Source organism: Neoarius graeffei, chromosome 18 (genome assembly GCF_027579695.1).
Source record: "Neoarius graeffei isolate fNeoGra1 chromosome 18, fNeoGra1.pri, whole genome shotgun sequence".
In the NCBI taxonomy this organism is placed as follows: domain Eukaryota; kingdom Metazoa; phylum Chordata; class Actinopteri; order Siluriformes; family Ariidae; genus Neoarius; species Neoarius graeffei.
This window is the reverse complement of record NC_083586.1, coordinates 3,789,451-3,815,500: the sequence shown is the minus strand read 5'-3', so window position 1 is coordinate 3,815,500 and position 26,050 is coordinate 3,789,451. Positions and strand designations below refer to the sequence as shown.

Here is a 26,050-nt window from a genome sequence, read left to right as displayed (position 1 = left end):
TCTCATCTCATCTCATTATCTGTAGCCACTTTATCCTGTTCTACAGGGTCGCAGGCAAGCTGGAGCCTATCCCAGCTGACTACGGGTGAAAGGCGGGGTACACCCTGGACAAGTCGCCAGGTCATCACAGGGCTGACACATAGACACAGACAACCATTCACACTCACATTCACACCTACGGTCAATTTAGAGTCACCAGTTAACCTGCAAAAAGAAAAATATATTATACAGACAATTCTTAAAGCATCGAACTATAGAGGCAGAGGAAAAATATTAAAAATATAAAAATAAATTAACTAATATTATGAGGATATGTAAGAAAGACTATTATGATAAATTAGTGGAGAAAAATAAAAACAATATTAAAGGCATATGGACTGTACTAAATGGCATTGTGAGAAATGGATCCAAAACTACAAATTACCTGGAGTACTGCACTAAAAATGACAAGACCATAAATAATATGGAGGATGTGGTGAATGGTTTTAACCAATTCTTTGTAAATGTGGGACCAGATTTAGCGGCAAAAATAAAGGAACCCGAGACAACACAATGTGGGGACATAGAAGATATGGGGGACAGAAATCCAAGTACAATTTTTCTAACTGCAACTGATGATGAAGAAATTATGCAAATTGTAAGAAAATGTAAAAACAAATCCTCTGCAGACCGGAATGATATAGACATGTTAACAGTAAAGACAGTTATTGAGGGAATTGTGAAACCACTCACCCACATCTGCAATTTATCTTTTCAATCAGGTACATTTCCAGACAAAATGAAAATTGCAAAAGTGATATCATTGTTTAAAACCGGAGATAGACACCATTTCACAAACTACAGGCCTGTTTCTTTACTCCCCCAATTCTCCAAAATACTCAAACTTTTTTCAGATAGACTAGACAAATTCATTGAAAAACACAACCTCCTTACAGACAGTCAATATTGATTCAGAACGGACAGATCAACATTGATGGCACTAATGGAACTAATAGAGGAAATCACAAACTGTATAGACAATAAAAAAAAGCAATTGGAATATTTGTGGACCTAAAAAAAGCATTTGATACCATTGATCATAGTATATTATTAAGTAAACTAGAAAAGTGTGGTGTTAGGGGAGTTGGGTGGAGCTGGCTGTCGAGCTATCTAAGAAACAGGCAACAGTTTGTGCAGATAGGTGACTCTAAATCTGATTTCATGAACATTACATGCGGGGTACAACAGGGGTCAATATTAGGTCCGAAATTATTCATATTATATATCAATGACATATGTAGAGTTTCGCAAGTACTGAAATTTTTGTTTGCAGATTTTTTTTATTCCGGTGAGAATTTGCAGCAGGCTTTGGAGACAATCACAACTGAAATAAATAAACAAAAACTATGGTTTGACAAAAATAAATTATTATTAAATCTAAGCAAAACAAAGATCATGTTGTTTGGGAGACACAAAATAGATTGTAATATAGAATTGATAATAGACAATACTAAGATAGAAATGGTACAGGAAATTAAATTTCTTGGTGTGATTTTGGATCATAAAGTCTGCTGGAAACCTCATGTAGGATACATACGAGCAAAACTGGCAAAGTGCTCGGCAAGTCTGTGGAAAACAACAGAGACTCATTGTTTTGCAGGTCAAGGGGCCCACAGGGCCCCTCCTGGGAAAAAACAGGGTCCCATTTCTACAATGGGGGGCCCAGTGATTATCTTTCAGTTGAAGCGAACCTAGTGAGCGAAGCGAGCCCAATGAACAGCTGGGGCAGCCCAGGGGCTGTTTTTTTTCTTCTCAATTCTGTTGTTTTTTTTGGTATTAGAAGCCATATGAAGCAACGTAGATGACAAAAATCAATGCTTCAACCAAATATATTGAGATATTGTTTAATCAGTGGCAATATTTTGGAATTCAATCACAGGCCACTATATATCACATCTATATTATCTCCTCCTTGTAAATTATCTCATCTCATCTCATTATCTCTAGCCGCTTTATCCTTCTACAGGGTCGCAGGCAAGCTGGAGCCTATCCCAGCTGACTACGGGCGAAAGGCAGGGTACACCCTGGACAAGTCGCCAGGTCATCACAGGGCTGACACATAGACACAGACAACCATTCACACTCACATTCACACCTACGGTCAATTTAGAGTCACCAGTTAACCTAACCTGCATGTCTTTGGACTGTGGGGGAAACCGGAGCACCCGGAGGAAACCCACGCGGACACGGGGAGAACATGCAAATTCCGCACAGAAAGGCCCTCGCCGGCCCCGGGGCTCGAACCCAGGACCTTCTTGCTGTGAGGCGACAGCGCTAACCACTACATCACCGTGCCGCCCTCCTTGTAAATTATAATTTATTTTATTAACTTGTTTTCAGTTTGGTGTAGGTCTATAGTAGTCGTATTCACCAGTGGTAGTGGTAGTGGTAGTAGTCACCAGTGGTAGTAGTAGTAGTCACCAGTGGTAGTAGTAGTAGTCACCAGTGGTAGTGGCAGTGGTAGTAGTCACCAGTAGTAGTGGCAGTGGTAGTAGTCACCAGTGGTAGTGGTAGTAGTAGTAGTCACCAGTGGTAGTAGTAGTAGTGGTTGCTGTTGTAGTAGTTGATGTTGCAGTAGTTGTTGTTGTAAATCTAGTATGACTAATTACCTTGGGTATCAGGGGTATCAGTTTTTTCAGGTGAATGTACTCTCTTTCTGCCGAAGAATGACAAAATAGATGTATTTTTCTTTTTTTCTTATCCATGTTTTCTTGTCTCTTTCGAATATTCGTACATAGACCGTAAGACACCACCTAGCGAAAGACTTGGATCAGGTTTTACTCGCTTGGGACACTACAAACGGGGCGGCGTAAATACACGAACGGGTCCGACGTATAGTCAATATGGCGGCGGTCAAAACAAATTCATCTGATGCTGACATCTGTTGAATATTCAGATAATTATGTTGGAAGTTGCATATTTGTGCAAGATTTTCGATATTGAGACCATGAAGTCAAGTAATACCAGTCCCCCCCAGGATTTTGCAGGCCTTTTTTGTGATTGTTGCTGGCTAAAATGTCTGATGTTGCAGGGGGTTTTCCAAAAAATTGCGATGAAAGTTGCGGTGTTTTTTAGGTTTTTGTTGCGATTACATTGCGGGAGGAAGTGAAAGTTGCGAGAAATTGTTGCGATTTTCTCTTTTTGTGATTAAAATTGAGTGATATGTTAAATATTAAGTTAGTGCTGAAAAACTATTGATGAAAAAAACAAAGACACTGAGAAATGGTCCTATAAACAACTTTACCAATATAAAAGATTACCAGGACTACAAAAATGCAGAAAAAATAGGCTTTACTTATCCAAATGCACCTGTTGGTTCAAAAGTTAAAGTGCAGAGAACCTCACAGCACAACATGAAGTTACCTTAAAGTATAATATAAATGCCTCAGCTTTCATGTAAAAAAAAACTATTAAAGGATATGGGACATGGATTTTTTTCTGGGCATAATTATGTATAAAGGACATAAGAAATGCCATCTAAATCACTGCAGGGCGTCAAAAATGTGAAAATCATCACATTATTCAAGTTTTTTTATACATCAGCGTAAAACAAGGATTCGTTAATGAGCTAGGTGGTCACGTGACCCGTGACGTAACAAAAACTTTCCAAGGAGCCAACGCTTGGGTATCTAATGTAAACAGGTTACCGAAATGGACACCATCGACAGTGATATTCCCGATGTTTCACAGAGATGTGAAGTTAGACCCTATCAATTCGAACCGATAGCTGGAAATTCACATGAACATGGATCTTGTCTTTACTCTGACGGGTCAGATGATTCTGAGAGTGAGAGTTCATTCAGTCCCCATGAAACTGAAAGCGGTCGGCTCCATAACACTTCCTGGTAAGTTAAAAACAATTCTGCTCAAAGGCTAATGATCTGTTGAAAGAAGTATTATTTTTGTATCATACATTGAAAGTTCATCATAGATCTAGCTAAAGTCCGTTGCAAGCTAGTTTTTTTTTTGCTGATATTTTTCGAGATTGATTGAGATACAATGCTTCCAGAGTCCGAGATGAAAACATTCAAAATGGCGAAACGAGTCAGAATTATGATAATCAATAATTGATACACCCAAAATTATAATACTAATCCTTACCTCGGCTTTCAGTCGCTTAGCGAATGCACCTCGTGGTGGCCGTAGCACTTCGGGTTTCACTCCGCCGTCTTGTTCCTGAATTGGGACGTTGGAAACGGCTCCATCTTTAAGTAGCCTCTTAAATTTGGCTTGGCAATTAATATCGCTCAGTACCTGAGTATTAATGTTGAAAGAATCCTCAGTGAAATGGTCCGAACACAGTTTGTGGGAAACAGTAGGTGCAAAGTTTTTTCAACAGGTGTTCTGTAAAGTTATCCTACCTCTTGGATTTGTCCTACTAAGCCTACTGCGCATGCGCGAAGCCTACTGCGCATTAGTGATGGGAATTTCGGCTCTTTTTCGGGAGCCGGCTCTTTTGGCTCTTCTTACTATAAGGAGCCGGCTCTTTCGGCTCCCAAACGGCTCCTGAGATTTTATTTTTGATTTAATTGCTGCAATTAACTAGTTAATTAATTACATTATTATTTATATTTTATCAATAGGATGTTTTCCATTTTATTTTTTAGTTTTTGTAGCCATTGTAAAGCTTTGTAAAGTATAGCAGTGTAACAATGTTCTAGCTATAGAAATAAAACTTACTTACCAATTAATAAATTATTTTCTCACAAACATAATGCAAAACTGTGTTATATTACCAATATAAAATACACAGAAGACATCAACTGTTTATCCTTTATGGCTTTATTTCACACTCGACCTTGAACAAAATGTCACAAAATAAATTATGAAGTATAAATCAGGCCTAAGAAACTATGAAGCAAAGTTGGAAATTATTTTAACAAACACAGAACAATGTGCAACAAAATATTTTATTAAATAAAATATTAAATAAAATATTAGACTCCTCTCCCCTGCGCTCCACAGCTTTAAGCATTACACCAATTTTCGTATTTTCGCAGCTGTGAATGACATCAACCCCCCCCCAACCAAAAAAAGTAGGCGTACACCATGCTACTTTTTTTTCCTTTGAATGGTAATAGACAACACAAAGACGCAATCGGACAGCAACTTTTTTTGTGAAAGTCTCTCTCTCTCTCTCTCTCTCTCTCTCTGAGGCACCTAAGGACAAAAAACTAATTCGGCTCCCCAACTCGGCTCCCACCGAAGAGCCGGCTCCCGTCGTTCTCTTTGAACCGGATTGTTCGCGACCGACACATCACTACTGCGCATGCGCAGGTGAGCCCACACTTTCCTCAGCTTCGGGTCCTTGGGGAATGCAAAAAAACTTACTCCAGGGCATTTCCCATTGGAATTATTGCAACCATAAGCAGCACAATACACCATGATGTTCAATGTACGTTAAAGACAATAAAAACAATTTTCTTGTCATCCACTTCTCCATTCATCTACCCGCTTGTGCTGTGCCCGAAAGTTTTTGTGACGTATGATCACGTGACAGCGGCTCTTCCGGTTGTAGAAAATGCATATCGAAAGTCGAGCAGAAATGCCAAATAATCATCACGAATATAACGATTTTGCTGAATTTAATAGATGATTTTGTATTTGTTGATGCAAATAATTCATATTTTTAATGGAAAGAAACTGATATAGTGTGCATTTATGTTTCATGTCCCATATCCTTTAATACTAGTACTGTGTGCAGGCAGTCTCTCCTGAAGTCTAAATTAAGCAATAATTATAAACTGTAGCAAGTGTTCTAGGTGGGTGGAGCACAGAAGAACGGCAGGCCAGAACTGAGTTCTCAAAACTCTTTTATTATCAGCTTTTGAGCTTCTACATACATACACATATGCCCCACACACTTGTTCTGGACGGGCGAGAGCCCGCTCTGCACTCGCTCTCTTCCTTAAATAGGGCGCGGTCACTGGGGAGACACACAAACACAGGTTAATTCACATCAGGTGAATTAATTCTGCCACTTACCTCCCCTGACTCCGCCCTCCGGTCACAGACTGACGCTTGACCGTGCCCCCACTGCCACATACCCCCACCACCTGACTCAGGCCAGGCAGCCGTCTGGCCCACAGCCGACTCCCTCCCCCCCCGATGGGAGAGGAAGTCTGCCACGACCATCTGCGCCCCCGGCCTGTGGACCACCTTGAAGTTAAAGGGTTGGAGTGCCAGATACCAACGGGTGATCCGCACGTTGGCATCCTTCATGCGATGGAGCCACTGGAGGGGCGCGTGGTCCAAACAGAGGGTGAAAGGGCGTCCCAACAGGTAGTAATGGAGGGCGAGGACTGCCCACCTGATCGCCAGGCACTCCTTCTCTATGGTGCTGTAGCGCCCCTCACGCACTGACAGCTTCCAACTTATATACAGCACTGGGCGATCCTCCCCCTCCACCTCCTGGGACAAAACAGCCCCCAGCCCTCTGTCCAACACATCCGTCTGCAATATAAAAGGGAGAGAAAAGTCAGGGGAGTGTAACAGTGGCCCCCCACACAGTGCAGCCTTTACCTCAGAAAAAGCCCGCTGGCATTGCTCCGTCCACTGGACCGGATCTGGTGCCCCCTTTTTAGTCAGATCAGTCAGCGGGCTGGTGGCGTCCAAATAATTAGGTATAAACCTACGATAATAGCCAGCCAGCCCCAGGAACTGTCTCACCCCCTTTATGGTCTTGGGCCTCGGGCAGGCCGCAATTGCTGCTGTCTTGTTAATTTGGGGACACACCTGCCTGTTGCCCAAGTGGAAGCCCAGATACCGTACTTCCACCCACCCAATCACACACTTCTTCGGGTTGGCTGTGAGACCTGCCCGCCTCAGCGACCTAAGGACGGCCCTCAGATGTTGGAGGTGCCTCGGCCAGTCATTACTATAGATAATGATATCGTCTAGATAGGCGGCTGCATAGGTGGCGTGGGGGCGAAGGACCCTATCCATCAGCCGCTGAAATGTAGCGGGCACCCCAAACAGCCCAAAAGGAAGTGTGACAAACTGGTGTAAACCGAATGGTGTGGAAAAGACCGTTTTTTTCTCAGGATAATGGAGTCAAGGGGATCTGCCAATAACCCTTTGTTAAATCCAGTGTCGAGTAAAAGCGAGCCGTGCCTAGTCGATCGAGCAACTCATCAATACAAGGCATTGGGTACGCATCGAATTTAGACACCGCGTTGAATTTTCTATAGTCCACACAGAACCGAACCGACCCGTTGGCTTTGGGTACCAAGACCACTGGGCTGCTCCAGTCACTGTGGGACTCCTCAACGATGCCCATTTCGAGCATGGCCTCGAGTTCTTCCCGAACCACTTTTTTCTTGTATTCGGGTAGCCTGTAAGGGCGGCTACGCACTACCACCCCCGGGGGCGTCTCAATGTGGTGTTCTATGAGGTTGGTGCGGCCGGGCAGGTTCGAGAATACATCCGAAAACTCAGTCTGCAACTGGGCAACCTCCGCGAGTTGGGTTGGGGAGAGGTGGTCTCCACAGGGGACCGGAGAGGTACGCGATGCCAATGTTCTCTTTTGAACCTCCGGCTCCAGCTCTGCCTTCTCCAGAACCACCAACGCCACGGGGACCCCCTCGTTCCAGAGTTTGAGCAGGTTGAGGTGGTAAACTTGTAACGCCCCACCCCTGTCTGTTCGCCTCACCTCATAGTCAACATCCCTGACTCACCGTGTGACCTCAAAGGGTCCTTGCCACTTGGCGACTAATTTGGAGCTCGATGTGGGCAACAGTACGAGTACTTTATCTCCCGGTGCGAACTCCCTGAGGCGCGTACCCTTGTTGTACATGCGGGTTTGTCGTTCTTGGGCCTGCCGCAAATTCTCCTGGGTTAGGTGGGTGAGTGTGTGGAGTTTTGCGTGCAGGTCAATAATGTATTGGATTTCATTTTTACTTTGTGAAGGTCCCTCCTCCCATTTTTCCCGCAGCACATCTAGAATGCCACGCGGCTTACGCCCATATAACAATTCAAACGGGGAGAACCCCGTGGAGGCTTGGGGGACCTCTCGCACTGAAAACAACAAGGGCTTGAGCCATTTATCCCAATTATGTGCGTCCTCACTTATGAATTTTTTAATTATATTTTTGAGGGTGCGATTGAACCGTTCAACTAAACCGTCCGTTTGTGGGTGATTACATGCTGGTGCGGATCGGCTTAATACCTAATAACCCTGTGGCAGAGGGGGCATGGTCAAGTGCCGGTCTGTGACAGGAGGGCGGAGTCAGGGAAGGTAAGTGGCAGAATTACTACACCTGATGTCAATTAACCTGTGTTTGTGTGTCTTCCCAGTGACTGCGCCCTACTTAAGGAGGGAGAGCGAGAGCAGAGGAGATCATCCCTGGACGAGACGCTAGTGTGTGTGTGTGTGTCTCTATTTCTGAGTAAAACATTGTTAGACTGAAAAGTGTGGCAATAAAGCCTTTATATAAACCAGATTTCTGTACTGCCGTCCTCTGTGCTCCACTCACTCGTAAGGAACTGCCACAAACCCATACAGTTCCTTTAGTCTACGTGACATAAACGCGGTGCCTTGGTCAGTCAGAATCTCTTTAGGGATTCCAACTCGGGAGATAACGCGGAAGAGCGCCTCTGCAATACTGCGTGCTGAGATATTGTGAAGAGGCACTGCTTCCGGGTATTGCGTTGCATAGTCCACCAGAACTAATATAAAGCGGTACCCTCGTGCTGACCGATCTAATGGCCCAACGAGATCCATCCCAATTCTTTTGAACGGGGTCTTGATTAATGGGAGAGGGCACAAAAGGCGCTTTTGGAATGGTCGCTGGATTTACTAACTGGCATTCATGGCACGCCGTACACCACCTACGGACATCGCCGCAAATCTCCGGCCAATAGAATCGGGCCATTATTCGGGCTAGTGTTTTATCCTGCCCCAAGTGTCCAGCCGTGGAATTAAAGTGAGCCACCTGGAATACCAATTCCCGGCGGCTCTTCGGAATCAAAGGCTGCGTGACTCGCTCTTTAGTTTGAGTGTCCTTCGTCACTCGGTATAATCTATCCTTCATAATCGCGAAGTAGGGGGAGGATGGGATGGCGTTTGGCTGGAGCATTTGACCATCGATTACTCTCACTTGGTCAAATGCATGCCACAGAGTCTCGTCTCGCGACTGCTGTAATGGAAAAGCCGCGAGGGATTCCCCAAGAGAGAGAGGCGGAGCCGGCGGCTCCTCACTCTGATGCAGAGCTGACGTAGACAGCTCTGTGACAGCTGCTCCCGCCAACGTGACCCCGGGACACCCCCCCCCCGTTAACCTATGGCAGGACCCACTCTTCACTACATGACTCATTAAATCCCGAAATCCCGGCCAATCAGTCCCCAAAACTATAGAGTGGGTGAGGCGAGGATTAACCGCCGCCTTTACTATAAATGTCTCCCCTCGAAACACAATGTGAACTGGCACTAAAGGGTAGCTGTGAACATCCCCGTGCACACACAACACCTTCACCAATTGTGCTCCCCCCAATGCCTCGTCTTGCACCAGGCTTTGGTGGATTGAGGTCTGATTACAGCTGGAATCCACCAAAGCCTGATATGTATCCCCTTGGATACTCACCGGTATGCGATAAGCCCTGGCCCGATCGAGGGCGGCTCCTGGCGCGTCGGGGATCTGGACCACCGCGCCCACCTCCATCACCGAGTACTGATGCTGGAGGTGCCCCGGCTCCCCGCAGCGCCAGGACACCGGCCCGGGCTCTCTCTCTGCACCGGTGTTCCGGATATCACTCACCTGAGGGGGGGAAGACACAGACACGGAAGTAGGAGAAGATAGAACACTACGGGTGCGGCGGGCCAGCTGGGGTGGAGCCGGCCCCCGCCTCCGCGGTGGGGGAATGGGGCGAGGGAGACGAACAGAAGGGGAGAGAGAGAGGGGAGGGGAGAAGGGGAGACATGCTGTCCTGCCGTTGGAATGGCTGCCATATGGTCCTCCGCCAGCTCAATGGCCTGATCCAGTGACACCGGGCGATGGCACTGGACCCACTCTGCGGTTCCCTCTGGAAGTCAAGCGACGAACTGCTTCAGCACCACCAGATCGATGATCTCCTCAGTGTCGCAGCTGTCGACCCTCAGCGACCGGCGGCAGGCGTCCCGGAGTTGCTGGCCAAACACGAATGGCCGGCCGACCTCCTCCAGGCGCAGCGTGCGGAAGCGCTGCCGCTGCTGCTCCGGAGTGCGACCCACATGCTGGAGGACAGCCCTGCGGAGGTCCGTGTAGACCAGCTGGCTGTCGACGGGGAGCTGTAGCGTGGCCAGCTGTGCCTCGCCCGTGAGGAGGGGGAAGAGGCGCGCCGCACGCTGTTCCACCGGCCAACCCCACACCTCTGCTGCCTGCTCAAAGAGAACGAGGAAGGCCTCGGGGTCGTCGTGTGGGCCCATCTTCGTCAGCGTGAGGTGGGAAGGGCCCGCGGCAGTGGAGGTGGTGAACCCCGCCGACGCGAGTAGGTGTCGGAACGCCCGGCGATCTTCCTGCTGCGCCAGCATCAGGGCCTCGAACCTTCGCTCCTGTTCTTCCCGGAGGGCGACCAGCACCTGGTGCTGACTCTGTTGGGCTGTGGCGAGGGCATGGACCAGGTCCTTGAAGGTTGAGGACTCTATGGGGCTGTTCTCTCCTGCGCTCCATTCCTGGGTTTCGGCACCACTGTAGCAAGTGTTCTAGGTGGGTGGAGCACAGAAGCACAGCAGGCCAGAACTGAGTTCTCAAAACTCTTTTATTATCAGCTTTTCAGCTTCTACATACATACACATACGCCACACACGTGTGTTCTGGACGGGCGAGAGCCCGCTCTGCTCTCGCTCTTTTCCTTAAATAGGGCGTGGCTGCTAGGGAGACACACAAACACAGGTTAATTCACATCAGGTGTAGTGATTCTGCCACTTACCTTCCCTGAGTCCGCCCTCCGGTCACAGACCACCACTTGACCACGCCCCCACTGCCACATAAACTAATAAAATAAATGGCTCAGGCTTCATAGAAGAAAAAAAAACAATTTGAACAGAATCTCACAGTATGATGCTGAAGCTGCCTAAACAATGGAAAATAAAATACCATTTTGGTAAAAATGTTGGCATCCATTAATTTCTTGTATTAAGTAAAAAAAAAATAATGTAAAGTGCACACAGTCCTTCACTGTAAACATAACACACTTTCAGTAACAGAATTTAAGCCTATATAAACACTGACTTGCACATGCTGCTTCTCTTGAACGGAAACACGGAAGTAAGTAGTGTTGCCAGATACTGCTGACATTTTCCAGCCCAAAATATGTTCAACACTCACCAAAATGCACTTGAAACCCTCCAACTGGGCAGGAAACCGCCCAATCTGGCAACACTGGAAGTAAGGCGGAAGGTAGTTTGTCGACGTCACCTCAAGATGACACCAAGGATTGGTCAAATTTGTGGGAAAGTTGCGGTGATTGGATATAATTGCAACACCGCCCTGAATTCGCGGGGATTGGTTGACTTTGTGTTGAAGTTGCAAATTGCAACATCGCGAAATCCTGGAGGGTCTGTAATACGCCACGAAATGTTCCAAATAGGGTATAAAATGCTCGCGTCCATATTGGCCCCTGCCCCTCTCGACAATGCGTTCATTATTCGAAATAGTGCATCTTAGACGTGGGCGCACCAACAATCTGAAACAAAATGAAACAAAACTCTGAAACAAAACATATTCTTGATTGCAAATCTTTGCGTACTCTATATTACTCGTTATTTTTGCCATAACTGACTTACTGTGTCGAAGTCTGGGGAAACACCTACAAAACCACTCTGCAGCCGATATGTACAATACAGAAAAGAGCAATAAGGACAATAAACAAAACAGGATACAGAGATCACACAAACTCACTATTCATAAAATCACACATGTTGAAATTTATGGATCTGGTCAAATTCAGAACAGCACAAATAATGTACAAAGCGAGAAATAATCTATTGCCAAAAAATATACAAGGAATGTTTAGTGAGAGAGAGGGGGGATATAATCTAAGGGGAGACCTAAATTTAAAAAAAAAACAAAGGTTCGAACAAATATAAAAAGCATGTGCGTATCGAGCTATGGGGTGACTTTATGGAACAGACTGGAGACAGAAATAAAACTAAGTGCAAATATAAATCTGTTTAAAAAAAAAGGTACAAAAAATATTTTTAAACAAGTATATGGAAGAGGAAGTATGTTAACGGAGGATGATGAGGGATAAATCTATAAATAGAATAGGGTTGATTGTTATATTAGAACTAACTTAGTATATGGTATATATTTATTTACGGGGATAGGTACGTAGTATATATTTATTTTTGTAATTATATATTTATATAGATATTTATGTAGTGTATATATGGTGTATATATATATTTTTTGTAGTTATATATTTATATAGATATTCATGAAGTGTATATATGGTATGTAGTATATATTTTTGTAATTATATATTTATATAGATATTCATGAAGTGTATATATAGTATATATCTTTATAGGTGTATTAATGTAGTTAGGATTTCAGGGTAATTAAAAAGGGGTGGGAAATTAAAAAAAAGTATTGCACTTCTTCCCACTCCTTTTTCGAACAATGTGCGGTGTTTTGTAATGTCTTAGCTCTTTATTTTATTTTTTTAATTTCTCGTTTTCTTTCTTTTGCATGTACAAATAGTTACATTTTTTATACATGTTCGAAAATAAATAAATTCATTCATCCTAACCTGCATGTCTTTGGACTGTGGGGGAAACCAGAGCACCCGGAGGAAACCCACGCAGACAACATGCAAACTCCGCACAGAAAGGTCGTCGCCGGCCACGGGGCTCTAACCCGGACCATCTTGCTGTGAGGCGACAACGCTAACCACTACACCACTTTGCCGCCCTATATTTAATATGACAACTTTAAATCATGCAATCTCTCGGAGTTGGTGCACTTGTGGGTCTGAAATGTTACTGAATAAGTAAATTTCTTTCCACACTGTGAACAGTGAATCGGCTTCTCTCCTGTGAGAATGTGCTGGTGTTTTTGGAGATTACTGTGAGAGGAACTCTGTCCACACTGTGGGTAGTGATGTGTGTTGGAGCCAGTATTAACCGTTTGTGTGTGTGCACCCTCTACAGGCCTGGAGGGTATTGTGTTCAGGGGGATGATAAATACCTGGCCAGGAAAGGACCAGGGCCCTGTACTACGAACGGAGGTCAACCTACCCAGAAGTAACCCAGGGTTCCCCCACTAAACCGGGGTTGACAAAACCTGGTTATCTTGTTTGGGGTTAAACGGTACTACGATGCCAGTTATGAAGTTGATTTGTTGAACCTGTGTTAACCTAATCAGGGTTAATGCGCGTTCACGTTAAAGGGAAGGTTATCAGCGCAAATCACCACTGTTCACAATGGCACAGTCGCCATACTTCACGGAGGAAGAATGCGCTGTCATAATGCAAAGCTACGAGGAGTTCAAAACAACATTAAGAGCAAAATCTAACACAGCGGCTGCCAATAAGGAGCGGCAAGCATGTTGGCAACGAATTGCCGATCGGGTAAATGCGTAAGTACATTCTCCCTTCTACATGTTCTAGAACAGAAGTATAGGATGAGAGAAAGCTTCATGATCAATCACAAGTCACAGAAAATGGTCCTTCGACGTGGCCCCAGTCATATATAGCTTGTTTAATGCCCGAAAAATCCTGAATAAAATTTGGTATGGTAAATTCATGGAGTAGCCTACTTAAGCTGATATGTGCACAGAGTCACATGAATTAGGATGACTGATTGTTCAGTCCCTTTGACTAAGTTGGTGTATGTCCTGTGAACATTTCAGAGGCAACAGCAGTGCCAAACGCACCTGGCAACAGGTGAAAATGAAATATAAAAACATCATTCATAATGGTGTGCGCGCGCAAGCAAGCATTCATTTTCCTTTTATTTATTCAAGTTTTATCTGTTTGCCTAATAGTTCAAATTGTTTTGTATATAGTTTATAATGTTGTTGTGTGATATTAATGATAATATTGTGGGAAAACTACTTTGCACGGACGTTCATTTAATTTATTCTATCGTCATTTTGTTTGTTCTATTTTTGTGTATTTTATTTATTTATCTGTTTGTCTAGTTGTATCTATTTTTCTAATAATATATTTTTTGCATTAATAGTTTTTTTCCTATTAAAATAATCTTGTGTTCTTGTTATAACTTTATCTATTTATCTGACTGTTTAGTTGTATCTATTTTTGTTACAATTTCAATATTTTTAATATAGAAAGTTTGTTTTTTTCTATTAAAATGTTCTTGTGTGATAACTAGTTCTTGTGTTATATTTATTGTAGTTGTATCTATTTTGTATCTCAGACTTAAATATTTTTGTAAAACAAGTGTTTTTCTATAAAATATTCTTGCGTTCTTGATAACTATGTTCTTGAGTGGGTTCTTTTTTTTTTTATAGAAAAGCCGTTCTGCATGGACATTCATTGAAGCCCTCATTGTTTTTTAATGGTTATTTATGAGCGTTTAGGGGTTACAATAATGTAAGTCTAGGTTGCTTTATATAAAAGGTATGTCCAGAAATATTGATGTCACTGTCTAAGCAGAGGGATCTGGCTTCTTTAGAAGCTGTCTTCTTAAAACTGAATAAATATTTAAAAAGAGCCAAATGAGCCAGTCTTTTGAACGGCTCTTTTCAAAGAATGGATCACAAAGATGCGGATCCCATCAAAGAGCCATAAATCCCATCTCTAATCTGCGCGCCGATATCGCACGGGTCATCCAGGTATGCTGGCATTGTCTCTAGAGGAAATGTCGGTGGAGAGGTGGTGTTTAAAAAGGGTGTGGTTAATCAGAAACCTCGGGTTAACCAAGAACATAACCTGAGACGAGCAGGTTTGAGATGCAGCGTAAATTGCCATGGCAGCATACCTCGGTTTGAACAGAGCCAACTTTCGTAGTATGGGTTAATCGGGAAGTTACGCTGCACGTGATCAAGTTACTCTCGAAGTTACCCTGATAAGCCAGAAAACCCGCTTCGTAGTACAGGGCCCAGGTGTGGCTGATTGGAGGCAACAGTTCCTTATGTCGGTCTCCTGCTGTTTACCCTCTTGTAGGGCTGTAATCATGCATGTATTCGTACTGACCTGTTTCGGTTCAGGACTTTCAGGATGGTGCAGATGTGTACCAAATGCAATCTTTAACGTAATTTAACTGTAATGCATAACATGAATTCAATAAGTTTGAAGTTCTTCATATTAATTGTCCAGGTTTTTGTGTTATGCCTAGATAATCATTATAAATAATGCTGCTGCCTCCTCTGCCAGTTAGGTGAGGCTGCTGTATATAACTGTTTCCAGGAGGACTAGGTTCCTTTAATGCTACAGGACTCATTTGGTTTAATCCATGTTTCTGTTAAACACAGTACATTAAACTGCTGATCTGTAATAAGTTCATTAACAGTTAGTGCTTCAGACATGAGAGCTAATATTTAATAATTCTAATAGTTCTTCTTTAGATCAAAGGTGCTGGCAGCGGCTGTACAGTCAGTTTGATTTTAATTTTATATTGATTAGATTACTAGAACAAACTCTGAGTATTTAAACTTTTTTGTATAGCTTGGGGAACAGATACAGTCTTGATGTAGTGGACCCTGAGTGACGACTCTGTGCAGGTAGCAGACAGTCGGTTTAGCCTGTTCGTCTGCTCCCTGGCCTTGGCTCTGGATTGTCACAGATTAACTAGGCCTTTTCTATGAGCGATGCTGCGAGAAATGAGAGCAGCACCTTCCCGAGTGGGATGGATATCGTCCCGCCCTAACAGATTTGTTGTTTGATCTTTAGCTGTGTGAGGACATGAAAACCAAGACATCCACGGCTGGAGGGATGTCAGAGGTCCGTGTGAAGAAAGAGGAGACACTGGAGCTGAAAATCTACAACCATAGAGATGACCTCGACAACCCACCTGAAGGTCTCTCTGTTAAAGTGGAAGATCCTGACAATAAAGACTACCTCTGTAAGACATCAGGCCACTCTGGTGCTCAATAACACTCACTGTTTGTTTATTCTTTACCCTACATGCTATCTGGTGCACTAAAAGTGCAATACAGTACATTTGGGATGTAGCCTCAGTCTCGGATTATTTAATCAACACATTGTGACAAATTGATATTTTTATTGATACACTATAAACAATTCACATTTTAATATGATAGCAAATATTTTATTTATTTACTTATTTAAAATGCATTAGTCATTTACAAATTGATGTTAACCTGAATAAAAAATTGTGGAGTAACACATGATGGGTCATGCTGTTAGATAAAAATCTATGCCGGGGGATATAGAAACGAGTTCCATCCGTCCAGTCACATTTTCGTTTCCAGGCTATATCTTTTTAAAACTACTGAAAATCTTCATGAAACTCTGTATACATATCAAGCAACATGTGAGGTGGTCCCTTTTGCTATTTTGGATTTTTGAAAAAAAGTATTTTTCAGATTTTTACATAAAAAAATAGATTTTGACTTAGTTTCGAAGAGCAATGTTTGTTTCTGGAGCATGTATCCAAAACTATTCATGATGCAGATTTGAAACTTGGTATACATGTTAACAAGATGATGTAGATGTGCCTTTTCAGCTTAAGAAATTTTAATTTTTCATGTTACCATGGAAAAAATTTTTAGACTTAGGCTACGTTTACATTACGTCGAATCAGCGGATCATCAGATTAATGTTCTTAAAATGATTCGCGTTTACACTAAAACCGTTAGCCGTGCACACAGCAACACCAATACGCGGATACGCTCGGCTCCGCAGGCATCCTGCGCTCCAAATCACTCCGCCCTGAACAGCGAGTGCCCTCTGGAGGGTGTGCACTCCGGCCCTGCGCAGCTCACAGAGCGCGCGAGTGAAGTGAACAAGCCACGATTCGGGACTGAGCCGCTGTGTGTGAGATCCCAGCGCATATCACTTATTACTTGCAAGTGGAAGGATGGCAAGCCTAAAGACAATCATAACTACACAATGGGCAGTATTTGCATCAGTATTTGCAGTATTTTCATACTTTTATACTCTTTAATGAAAGGTGATACAAGGCGGAAGTCTGCGCCGTTTTTCAGCAGTCGCGTCACATGACCAACGCCAGCGAATCAGGAAGGTGGATGTCACAGTGACGTTGTCCAATGAGACGCCAGCTAGAGCTCAGCACAGCGTATTCGCGTATTCTCAATGTTTACACAGCACCGGAGCTGATACGATCTAGATTGAATACGTGGACGCTGGCGGATTCCCGTTTCCCCGCTTTTTCAGGGGGGTTAATGTAAACGGACAGTGCATCCGCGAAGAAAACGAGACAGATACGGTCTAGTGTAAACGTAGCCTTAGTCTCTCAAGTTAGTCTTAGGGGTAGGTTTTGTTTCCGGAACAGAACTTGAAAACTGAGTGGTATGATCTTAAAAGTTGGTATATGTGTTGATTTAAGTAATGTTTTATTAAGTATTAGGTAGTGCCTTTTGATACTAAGAAAATGTGAGAAATTTTAATTTTTAGCTCACCTGGATCAAAGGTCCGGTAGGCTTATGCCATGGGCTGCTGAGGTCAGTGTAAAGAGGCAGGGTTTGTTTCCTGCAGCAGAACTTGAAAAATGTGATGCATAATATCTTGAAACTTGGTATGTAGTTGGTATATACAGTGGTGCTTGAAAGTTTGTGAACCCTTTAGAATTTTCTCTATTTCTGCATAAATATGACCTAAAACAACATAAGATTTTCACACAAGTCCAAAAAATAGATAAAGAGAACCCAGTTAAACAAATGAGACAAAAATATTATACTTGGCCATTTATTTATTGAGGAAAATGATACAATATTACATATCTGTGAGTGGTAAAAGTATGTGAACCTCTAGGATTAGCAGTTAATTTGAAGGTGAAATTAGAGTCAGGTGTTTTCAATCAATTGGATGACAATCAGGTGTGAGTGGGCACCCTGTTTTATTTAAAGAACAAGGATCTATCAAAGTCTGATTTTCACAACACATGGAAGTGTATCATGGCACGAACAAAGGAGATTTCTGAGGTCCTCAGAAGAAGCGTTGTTGATGCTCATCAGGCTGGAAAAAGTTACAAAACCATCTCTAAAGAGTTTGGACTCCTCCAATCCACAGTCATACAGATTATGTACAAATGGAGGATATTCAAGACCATTGTTACCCTCCCCAAGAGTGGTTGACCAACAAAGATCACCCCAAGAGCAAGGCATGTAATAGTTGACGAGGTCACAAAGGACCCCAGGGTAACTTCTAAGCAACTGAAGGCCATTGGCTAATGTTAATGTTCATGAGTCCACCATCAGGAGAACACTGAACAACAATGTTGTGCATGACAGGGTTGCAAGGAGAAAGCCACTGCTCTCCAAAAAGAACATTGCTGCTCATCTGCAGTTTGCTAAAGATCACATGGACAAGCCAGAAGGCTATTTGCAAAATGTTTTGTGGAAGGATGAGACTAAAATAGAACTTTTTGGTTTAAATCAGAAGCGTTATGTTTGGAGAAAGGAAAACACTGCATTCCAGCATAAGAACCTTATCCCATCTGTGAAACATGGTGGTGGTAGTATCATGGTTTGGGCTTGTTTTGCTGCATCTGGGCCAGGACGGCTTGCCATCATTTGATGGAACAATGAATTCTGAATTATACCAGCGAATTCTAAAGGAAAATGTCAGGACATCTGTCCATGAATTGAATCTCAAGAGAAGGTGGGTCATGCATCAAGACAACGACCCTAAGCACACAAGTCATTCTACCAAAGAATGGTTAAATAAGAATAAAGTAAATATTTTGGAATGGCCAAGTCAACATCCTGACCTTAATCCAACCAAAATGTTGTGGAAGGACTTGAAGCGAGCAGTTTATGTGAGGAAACCCACCAACATCCCAGAGTTGAAGCTGTTCTGTACAGAGGAATTGGCTAAAATTCCTCCAAGCCGGTGTGCAGGACTGATCAACAGTTACCGGAAATGTTTAGTTGCAGTTATTGCTGCACAAGGGAGTTACACCAGATACTGAAAGCAAAGGTTCACATACTTTTGCCACTCACAGATATGTAATATTGGGTCATTTTCCTCAATAAATAAATGACCAAGTATAATATTTTTGTCTCATTTGTTTAACTGGGTTCTCTTTATCCACTTTTAGGACTTGTGTGAAAATCTGATGATGTTTTAGGTCATATTTATGCAGAAATATAGAAAATTCTAAAGGGTTCACAAACTTTCAAGCACCACTGTAGGGTGGGGGATATAGATGACTCTCCTCTTGTTTATTTTCATATGACAGCAAGGCCCAAAGTGTATTATTCTCCTCATACCACAGTGATTTGCTTACAATTACAATTTTTAATTTATGAATGAATGATACATTGCATGTTTTATTTGTTTCTGTTTACATAGAATGTCATTCTCTCCAACTGAGAATATACCGAGACAAAAAAAATGTGGGATGTTGTGTGACTGAGAAACCAGAAAGCACAAACGCCTGGGCCCGCCCATCCTAAGCGTGACGCAACACAAGGGCCTGTTGCAAGCTTAGTCTGGCCAGGCAAGCTATCTACAGCTCTTCCAAGCTCCCAAAAAATCGGGAGCCAATCAACTTTGAGCATCTCCAACGGCCCTGGGTAGAGGCGTGTTCAAGGCAGTGACGTAGTAGAACTGCAACCGGAAGCCATAGATTGTTTACAGAATCTATGCCGGAAGCTCTTCATTCACTAGAAACATTACGAACATGGAGCAAGTTCTCATTGAAAACGGAGCAAAGAGCAGCCCTGGAGGTATTTATTGAAAGGAAGGACGTTTTCGCCTTGCTCCCGACCGGCTTCGGTAAGAGTTTAATCTACCAGTTAGCCCCGTCGCGTCACATACGTCAGAGGAAAGAGTGATGTGATTGGTTTAAGCTTCATCACAGCCTTTTCTGGCTTCGACCAGTAGCAAACTGAGGCATTTCAGGGAGGCGGGTCAACCATGCACTTTGGGAAACGGTTGGGATTAATATCTTTGCCAGACCAAATGCTCGCAGAGCTTTGAAGTCGCGTTAGCCAGACTACCTCTGTCCTGAAGACGCCTCCATCTTGGGAAACTTATTGACTGATACCTGGGTCCCCTTCCATAAATGTTAAATAAACGTGTCTTAATGTCTTCACCACATTAGAAGACTATAGGTTTTTTTTCCACCCATTTTCTCCCCATTGTTGTCACCTGCTAGTATCCATCCACCAGCCAGGTCTCTCTAACCATGTGAGCAAAGGCTAACACATGCTTCCTCCAAGACATGTAAAGCCATCAACCTCCTCTTTTCCAAATGCAGCTCATGCTGCGTCACAGGATAGCAAAACACACCCGGAGGACAGTGCCATGTGCTCTCTTTCCCACATGCATGAGCTCACAGAAGACCCCACTCGGCTGTGATTAATAGGGGACAGAGAGTATGCCCCTGGAATGGGATGCTCAATCAGCACAGATGGGTGTGATGGACAGGAGTCCAAATATCTGTATACAGGTTTAGGGGCATCACAGTGGCGCACCTCCAGGGTCCTGGATTCGATTCTCAGCTTGGGTTGCTGTCTGTATGAAGTTTTGCAAGTTCTCCCCCGTCAGTGTAGAAACCCTACACGTCCTTCCTCTGGGTCCACTTGTTTCTCATCTCATCTCATTATCTCTAGCCGCTTTATCCTGTTCTACAGGGTCGCAAGCAAGCTGGAGCCTATCCCAGCTGACTACGGGTGAAAGGCAGGGTACACCCTGGACAAGTCACCAGGTCATCACAGGGCTGACACACACAGTGCGTTTACATGCACATAGAGAAAATCAAATTTCTGCCGTTGCTCGTCTGAAATCGAAGTTCTAAATGGCATGGAAACACCTTAGCTAGGCTGAAATTGAACCGAACTTGATTTCTCGCAATCGAGCTACACGACCTAGATTATGCGATTTCTGCTGAGCTACTTAGTGCATGTAAACCCTATCGAGCTACGTATTCGATCTACTTACTTCAGCACTGCCCCTTCCGGAAGTGACGAGTGACGAGACCACAAGCGGGAAACACAACAGCCTCGGTCGGCATGACACTTCACCTTAGCCGCCCACTTTATTAGGAACACTTCTGTTCGTACATACAAACTACAAACACTCTTCTTAGAGTTTAGAGTTTATTTTATTTTTAAAAGGGACAGTGTACAAATTAAACATTATCCTTGTGGTAAGGACAGATGTCTGTACCAGGTTATAGCAGTACTTGCTAATTTCCGCCTGTAGTCCCTTTGTTTATACTCTTGAATAGTTCTTCTTCATGACGACAACCGGAAGTGTACCAACACGATGGGGCGTGTAGCGCCACCTGTGGCTCAGGTGCACAATGCACCTCACTCAATAGCTCGATTTCACAGTATGCATGTAGGATTGGATTTCTCTGGCACCCTTGTTTTGTGGCGTTTTTGTATTTTATTTTCATTCATTCATTCATACCGAGTTATATCAGAGTTGTTTGAAACCAATCTGGGTTTTCTGTGTTGAATAAAGAATCTGCTTCACCTATAAGAAAATCAAATACTTTCATGAAGAAGCTAACTCGAATGCGAGCAGAAAAAAATAAACCAAGATTCTTAAGCAAACTATTCCATACTCGCTTCCAACTTTCTCATCTCATTATCTCTAGCTGCTTTATCCTGTTCTACAGGGTTGCAGGCAAGCTGGAGCCTATCCCAGCTGACTACGGGCGAAAGGCAGGGTACACCCTGAACAAGTCACCAGGTCATCACAGGGTACTCCTGACAGGAGCATAGTGGGGGGGGGTGTTCTTTTTTTTTTCCTTATATCTCCTCATGTTGTGTTTCCTTTTTTATCTTTATCCCTGTCTTCCTGTCCTGTCTACCCTATGTCAATTGTATGTTGTATATGTACGGACAGGTTGACGGCTAATGTCGCTGGTACATGTGACTAGTGACAATAAAGGGCATCATCATCACACATAGACACAGACAACCATTCACACTCACATTCACACCTACGGTCAATTTAGAGTCACCAGCTAACCTAACCTGCATGTCTTTGGACTGTGGGGGAAACCGGAGCACCCGGAGGAAACCCACGCGGACACGGTGAGAACATGCAAACTCCACACAGAAAGGCCCTCGCCGGCCCCGGGGCTCGAACCCGGACCTTCTTGCTGTGAGGCAACAGCACTAACCACTACACCACCGTGCTGCCCCCACTGGTTTCTCCTTCAGCAAATTGGTTATGCTTAAATTGCCACTAGGTGTGAAATTTTTTTCATTATTTTTTTTAAATTAAATATGAATTCTAGATGTATGGCATTGGAAAAATGCCTAGGCCTAGAAATACCAGAATTGTCAGTAAGCTCAGAGATGTGCGTTGGACTATTTTATTTATTTACTTACTTACTGTGTGGACAGTTATTTTTGTTTGTACCTGCATGTGATTTCATAACAAATTTGGGATATTCTGTTTACCAAAAGATAAGCAAGTTCTTTGAAAACAACCATGACCCTGACCAGGCAGGTCGTAAGAATGCTGTAAATACATCACATAGTGCCACAGTCATGCTAATGAACATTGCTTTATTTTGCCCTGCAAGCTTCTGACCACTTGTTTATGCCCACAAGGAAGTAAAAACAATTTGTACTTGTGTACCTTGTGTGTACTCCTGTGAGATCTCAGTCCTGACGGACACCTCTAGTCACAACCAGATGCTCAGTGAACCTTACTGGCAAGCTGTCTTAGGATAATTTTTATACAGGACTAATGTACTGTGTGTGTGGTCTTAGATACATACACACATTTGGGCCTCATTTCTTCCTGTTGTGTTTTCTCTACTCCCAGACTGTGAATTTTGCAAATCCTTCTTCCTCAACAAATGTGAGGTTCATGGACTGCCCCTCTTCATCCCAGATACTTCTGTTCCCATGGGAGTCCCTGACCGAGCCAGACAAACACTTCCTCCTGGGCTAGAAATCCAGAAATCCAGTATTCCTGATGCAGGCCTGGGAGTGTTTAATAAGGAGGAGACTGTTCCAGTAGGTGCACACTTTGGACCCTGCCAGGTAGAGCTGGTGAACAGAGAGGAAGCCCGGAACAGTGGAGACTCCTCGGTTGTGAGTTTGTCATAAATTTATTATGAAGATTGTATATTTTTAAGAAACAAAATATAATGACTAGATGAAAGTAGCTCCAATTAATATCAATTTCTTCTTGTCACTGATATGTGGACGAGTGGTGTAAATCACAAGTTTGATCACAATGCGATCCTACATCGATTCTTTTAGCCAGTGTGGTGGAAATTCACCTGTTAATAATAGAAATACGAGTAACACCTGAATAATGCTCAAGCAAATGTATTTATTTATTGTATAATTTAATGAAAGTCCCATAAAATCACAAGCCCAGGTAGTCACTAACATAGGTCCTCCCACAGCGGCGCAGGAAGACATTGTCAGCAGGGGGTGCTGTGATGTAACCTGGGACATTTTTTTGAAGGGGGGTCTGGGGGTCCTCCCCCAGAAAATTTTGTATTTCTTAGATGCAATTTCCTGCATTTTAACCAATCAGACGTCCGAAATCCTTTTAAGCTTGCAATTGCAATATTTCGTTAAACTGCCTACTACTTATAGGCCTAATCCGTAAAAACGACGTTTTTTTTTTTGAGTGATGATGGAAGAATCTGAAGCCTGTCTGTCAATGACAATTCTCAGTTAACACGATTATGAAGGACAGGTTATTTTAGAAGCAGAAGCGCACAGCTGTGGTTTAACAGTCGCAGGTTTTACATCTGCTCTAGATAAACTGAAGGAGACGCGGATTCCACCCGATTACAGCCTTACATACCCAGATCCAGTCAAGCGAGTGTGCATTTCAAATACAGTAGTTAGTCGCACGCACGCACACACACACACACACACACATGAAACAGAACAACACTCTTGCTGGAACAACACAAACACCATGGTTCTCTCAATCAACAGACTGAAATCCATGAACCCACTCATCCTACTACTATGGGTTAGTGACACTAACTTAGTGTTCTATTGGAAAAATCACTCATAAAAGTGATGCAGCGGTATTTCACACTCTCCATTAAGAAAAGTAAAAGTAAAACATGATGAGCATGGACACACCGTTTTAAACGAACATTTTTTAAGACTGTAGTTACATCTAAGTCAACTTCAAAGCATGATGCTAGCAACACCTGCACTTGTTCAAGGCATACCAAATAGGCTCAAGTGAACACGACACAGCGGGCAAAATTAATAACCAAATGGCCTTACCTTAAAACGCTGTCTTGATCATATGACTTCTCGCAATTATTCCACTTAAATCCACACGGTTCTCTTCTGAGACATAGTAACTATTAAGTATCAACTAACTAACTAACTAACTAACTAACTAACTAACTAACTAACTAACTAACTAACTAACTAACTAACTCTTACTCTTCTCTTCTCTACAGACGGTCGACTCATACTCGCTTCCTGTTGTAATTTTGCGCGCTGAAAAGCTGAACGTCAACGTCACGACAAAAAAAATTCTGATGGTCCACTAGGCTACATATTAAGTTATAAGTTTTAATTAAATCCTTTTTTAAATAACTAAAATGTAGCCCTCATCATCCTACATCTAAAACATGACATATAAAATCAGCAGAGCCAAATGAAAACAAATAAATAAACAAATATATTTTCACGTAAGTTTTGTTTTATGTTCATGTCTGTTTTGAGGGTCCACCACCAGGGGGTGCTGCTGCACCACCAGGGGGTGCTGCTGCACCCTCCGCACCCCCGGTTCCCGCGCCGGTGTCCTCCCATATCTACTTCTAGGCATGTTCAGCTTCCTGTCTTACACAAGATATTAGTCATAATCATAGCTTCCATCAACATTTTGTAATAGTCTGTTTTCCCAACTGCAGCTGAGAAAAACTGTCCCAAGTTTTCCTTGACTCTGCTGCATCCACGACAACACGGTAGCAGCTTCTCACATGCGCGCAAAAACAAATAACTTATTCATTCACACTTGCAGCTTGTTTCTTTTCTAAATGTCAAGGCTAAACAGAGAAGCATGACCCTACAGGATTTGAACATATATTGGTAGCTATAATTAATGCTAAAGTTAATATAAAACTTCTTACCACACCAATGATCTGATGATTTTCGATGCCACACAATTTGCCACTATGAGAGTTGGTTTGATGCTGGGGTATGCAACTGGTATGACTTTTTAGGCAATCGGTTTCATTTCCATGAATTCACAAGTGCAAACAAAAGTCAAAAAGTTCTAAGACAGATGTTATAATTTCAAAAGGAATAAAAAAAAGGACTACAAAGAAGGAATTCTACAATGAAAACATCGCTTGCAGAAGTGTTTAGACTTAAATGGAGGATATGTAGAGAAATAGCTTTGTTATTTTCATAAATAAAGATTTTTTTCATTTGTCTTAGAATTTCTGACTTGCACTCGTATAATTTCAACATCGGTTTGGTGAGGGTTGATTTGGATATGTGGTACTTGAAAGTTTGGGAACCCTTTAGAATTTTCTATATTTCTGCATAATTATGACCTAAAACATCAGATTTTCACACAAATCCTAAAAGTAGATAAAGAGAACCCAGTTAAACAAATGAGACAAAAATATTATACTTGGTCATTTATTTATTGAGGAATATGATCCAATATTATATATCTGTGAGCGTGGGTTCCCTCCGGGTGCTCCGGTTTCCCCCACAGTCCAAAGACATGCAGGTTAGGTTAACTGGTGACTCTAAATTGACCGTAGGTGTGAATGTGAGTGTGAATGGTTCTGTGTCTGTTACCTCTTTTCCACCAAGTCAGTTCCAGGGCTGGTTCGGGGCCAGTGCTGGTTCACAACTCGTTCAACTTGTGAGCCAGCTGAGAACCAGTTTGCTTTTCCATAGCTCGCGGTGCTAAGGGAAGCCACGTCATTACGTCGCTGTATACGTCAGTT

General features: G+C 43.0%; 1 protein-coding gene across 1 annotated transcript in view; it reads left to right on the top strand.

Annotated features, from left to right (window-relative positions):
* LOC132865856 (zinc finger protein 850-like) overlaps positions 1-26,050 on the top strand; it is a 1,522,149-nt gene that overhangs the window by 1,003,514 nt on the left and 492,585 nt on the right. The window contains exon 7 of the mRNA XM_060898348.1: positions 3,612-3,619. Coding sequence (XP_060754331.1) covers positions 3,612-3,619 — 8 coding nt within the window. The remainder of the gene's footprint in view (positions 1-3,611; positions 3,620-26,050) is intronic.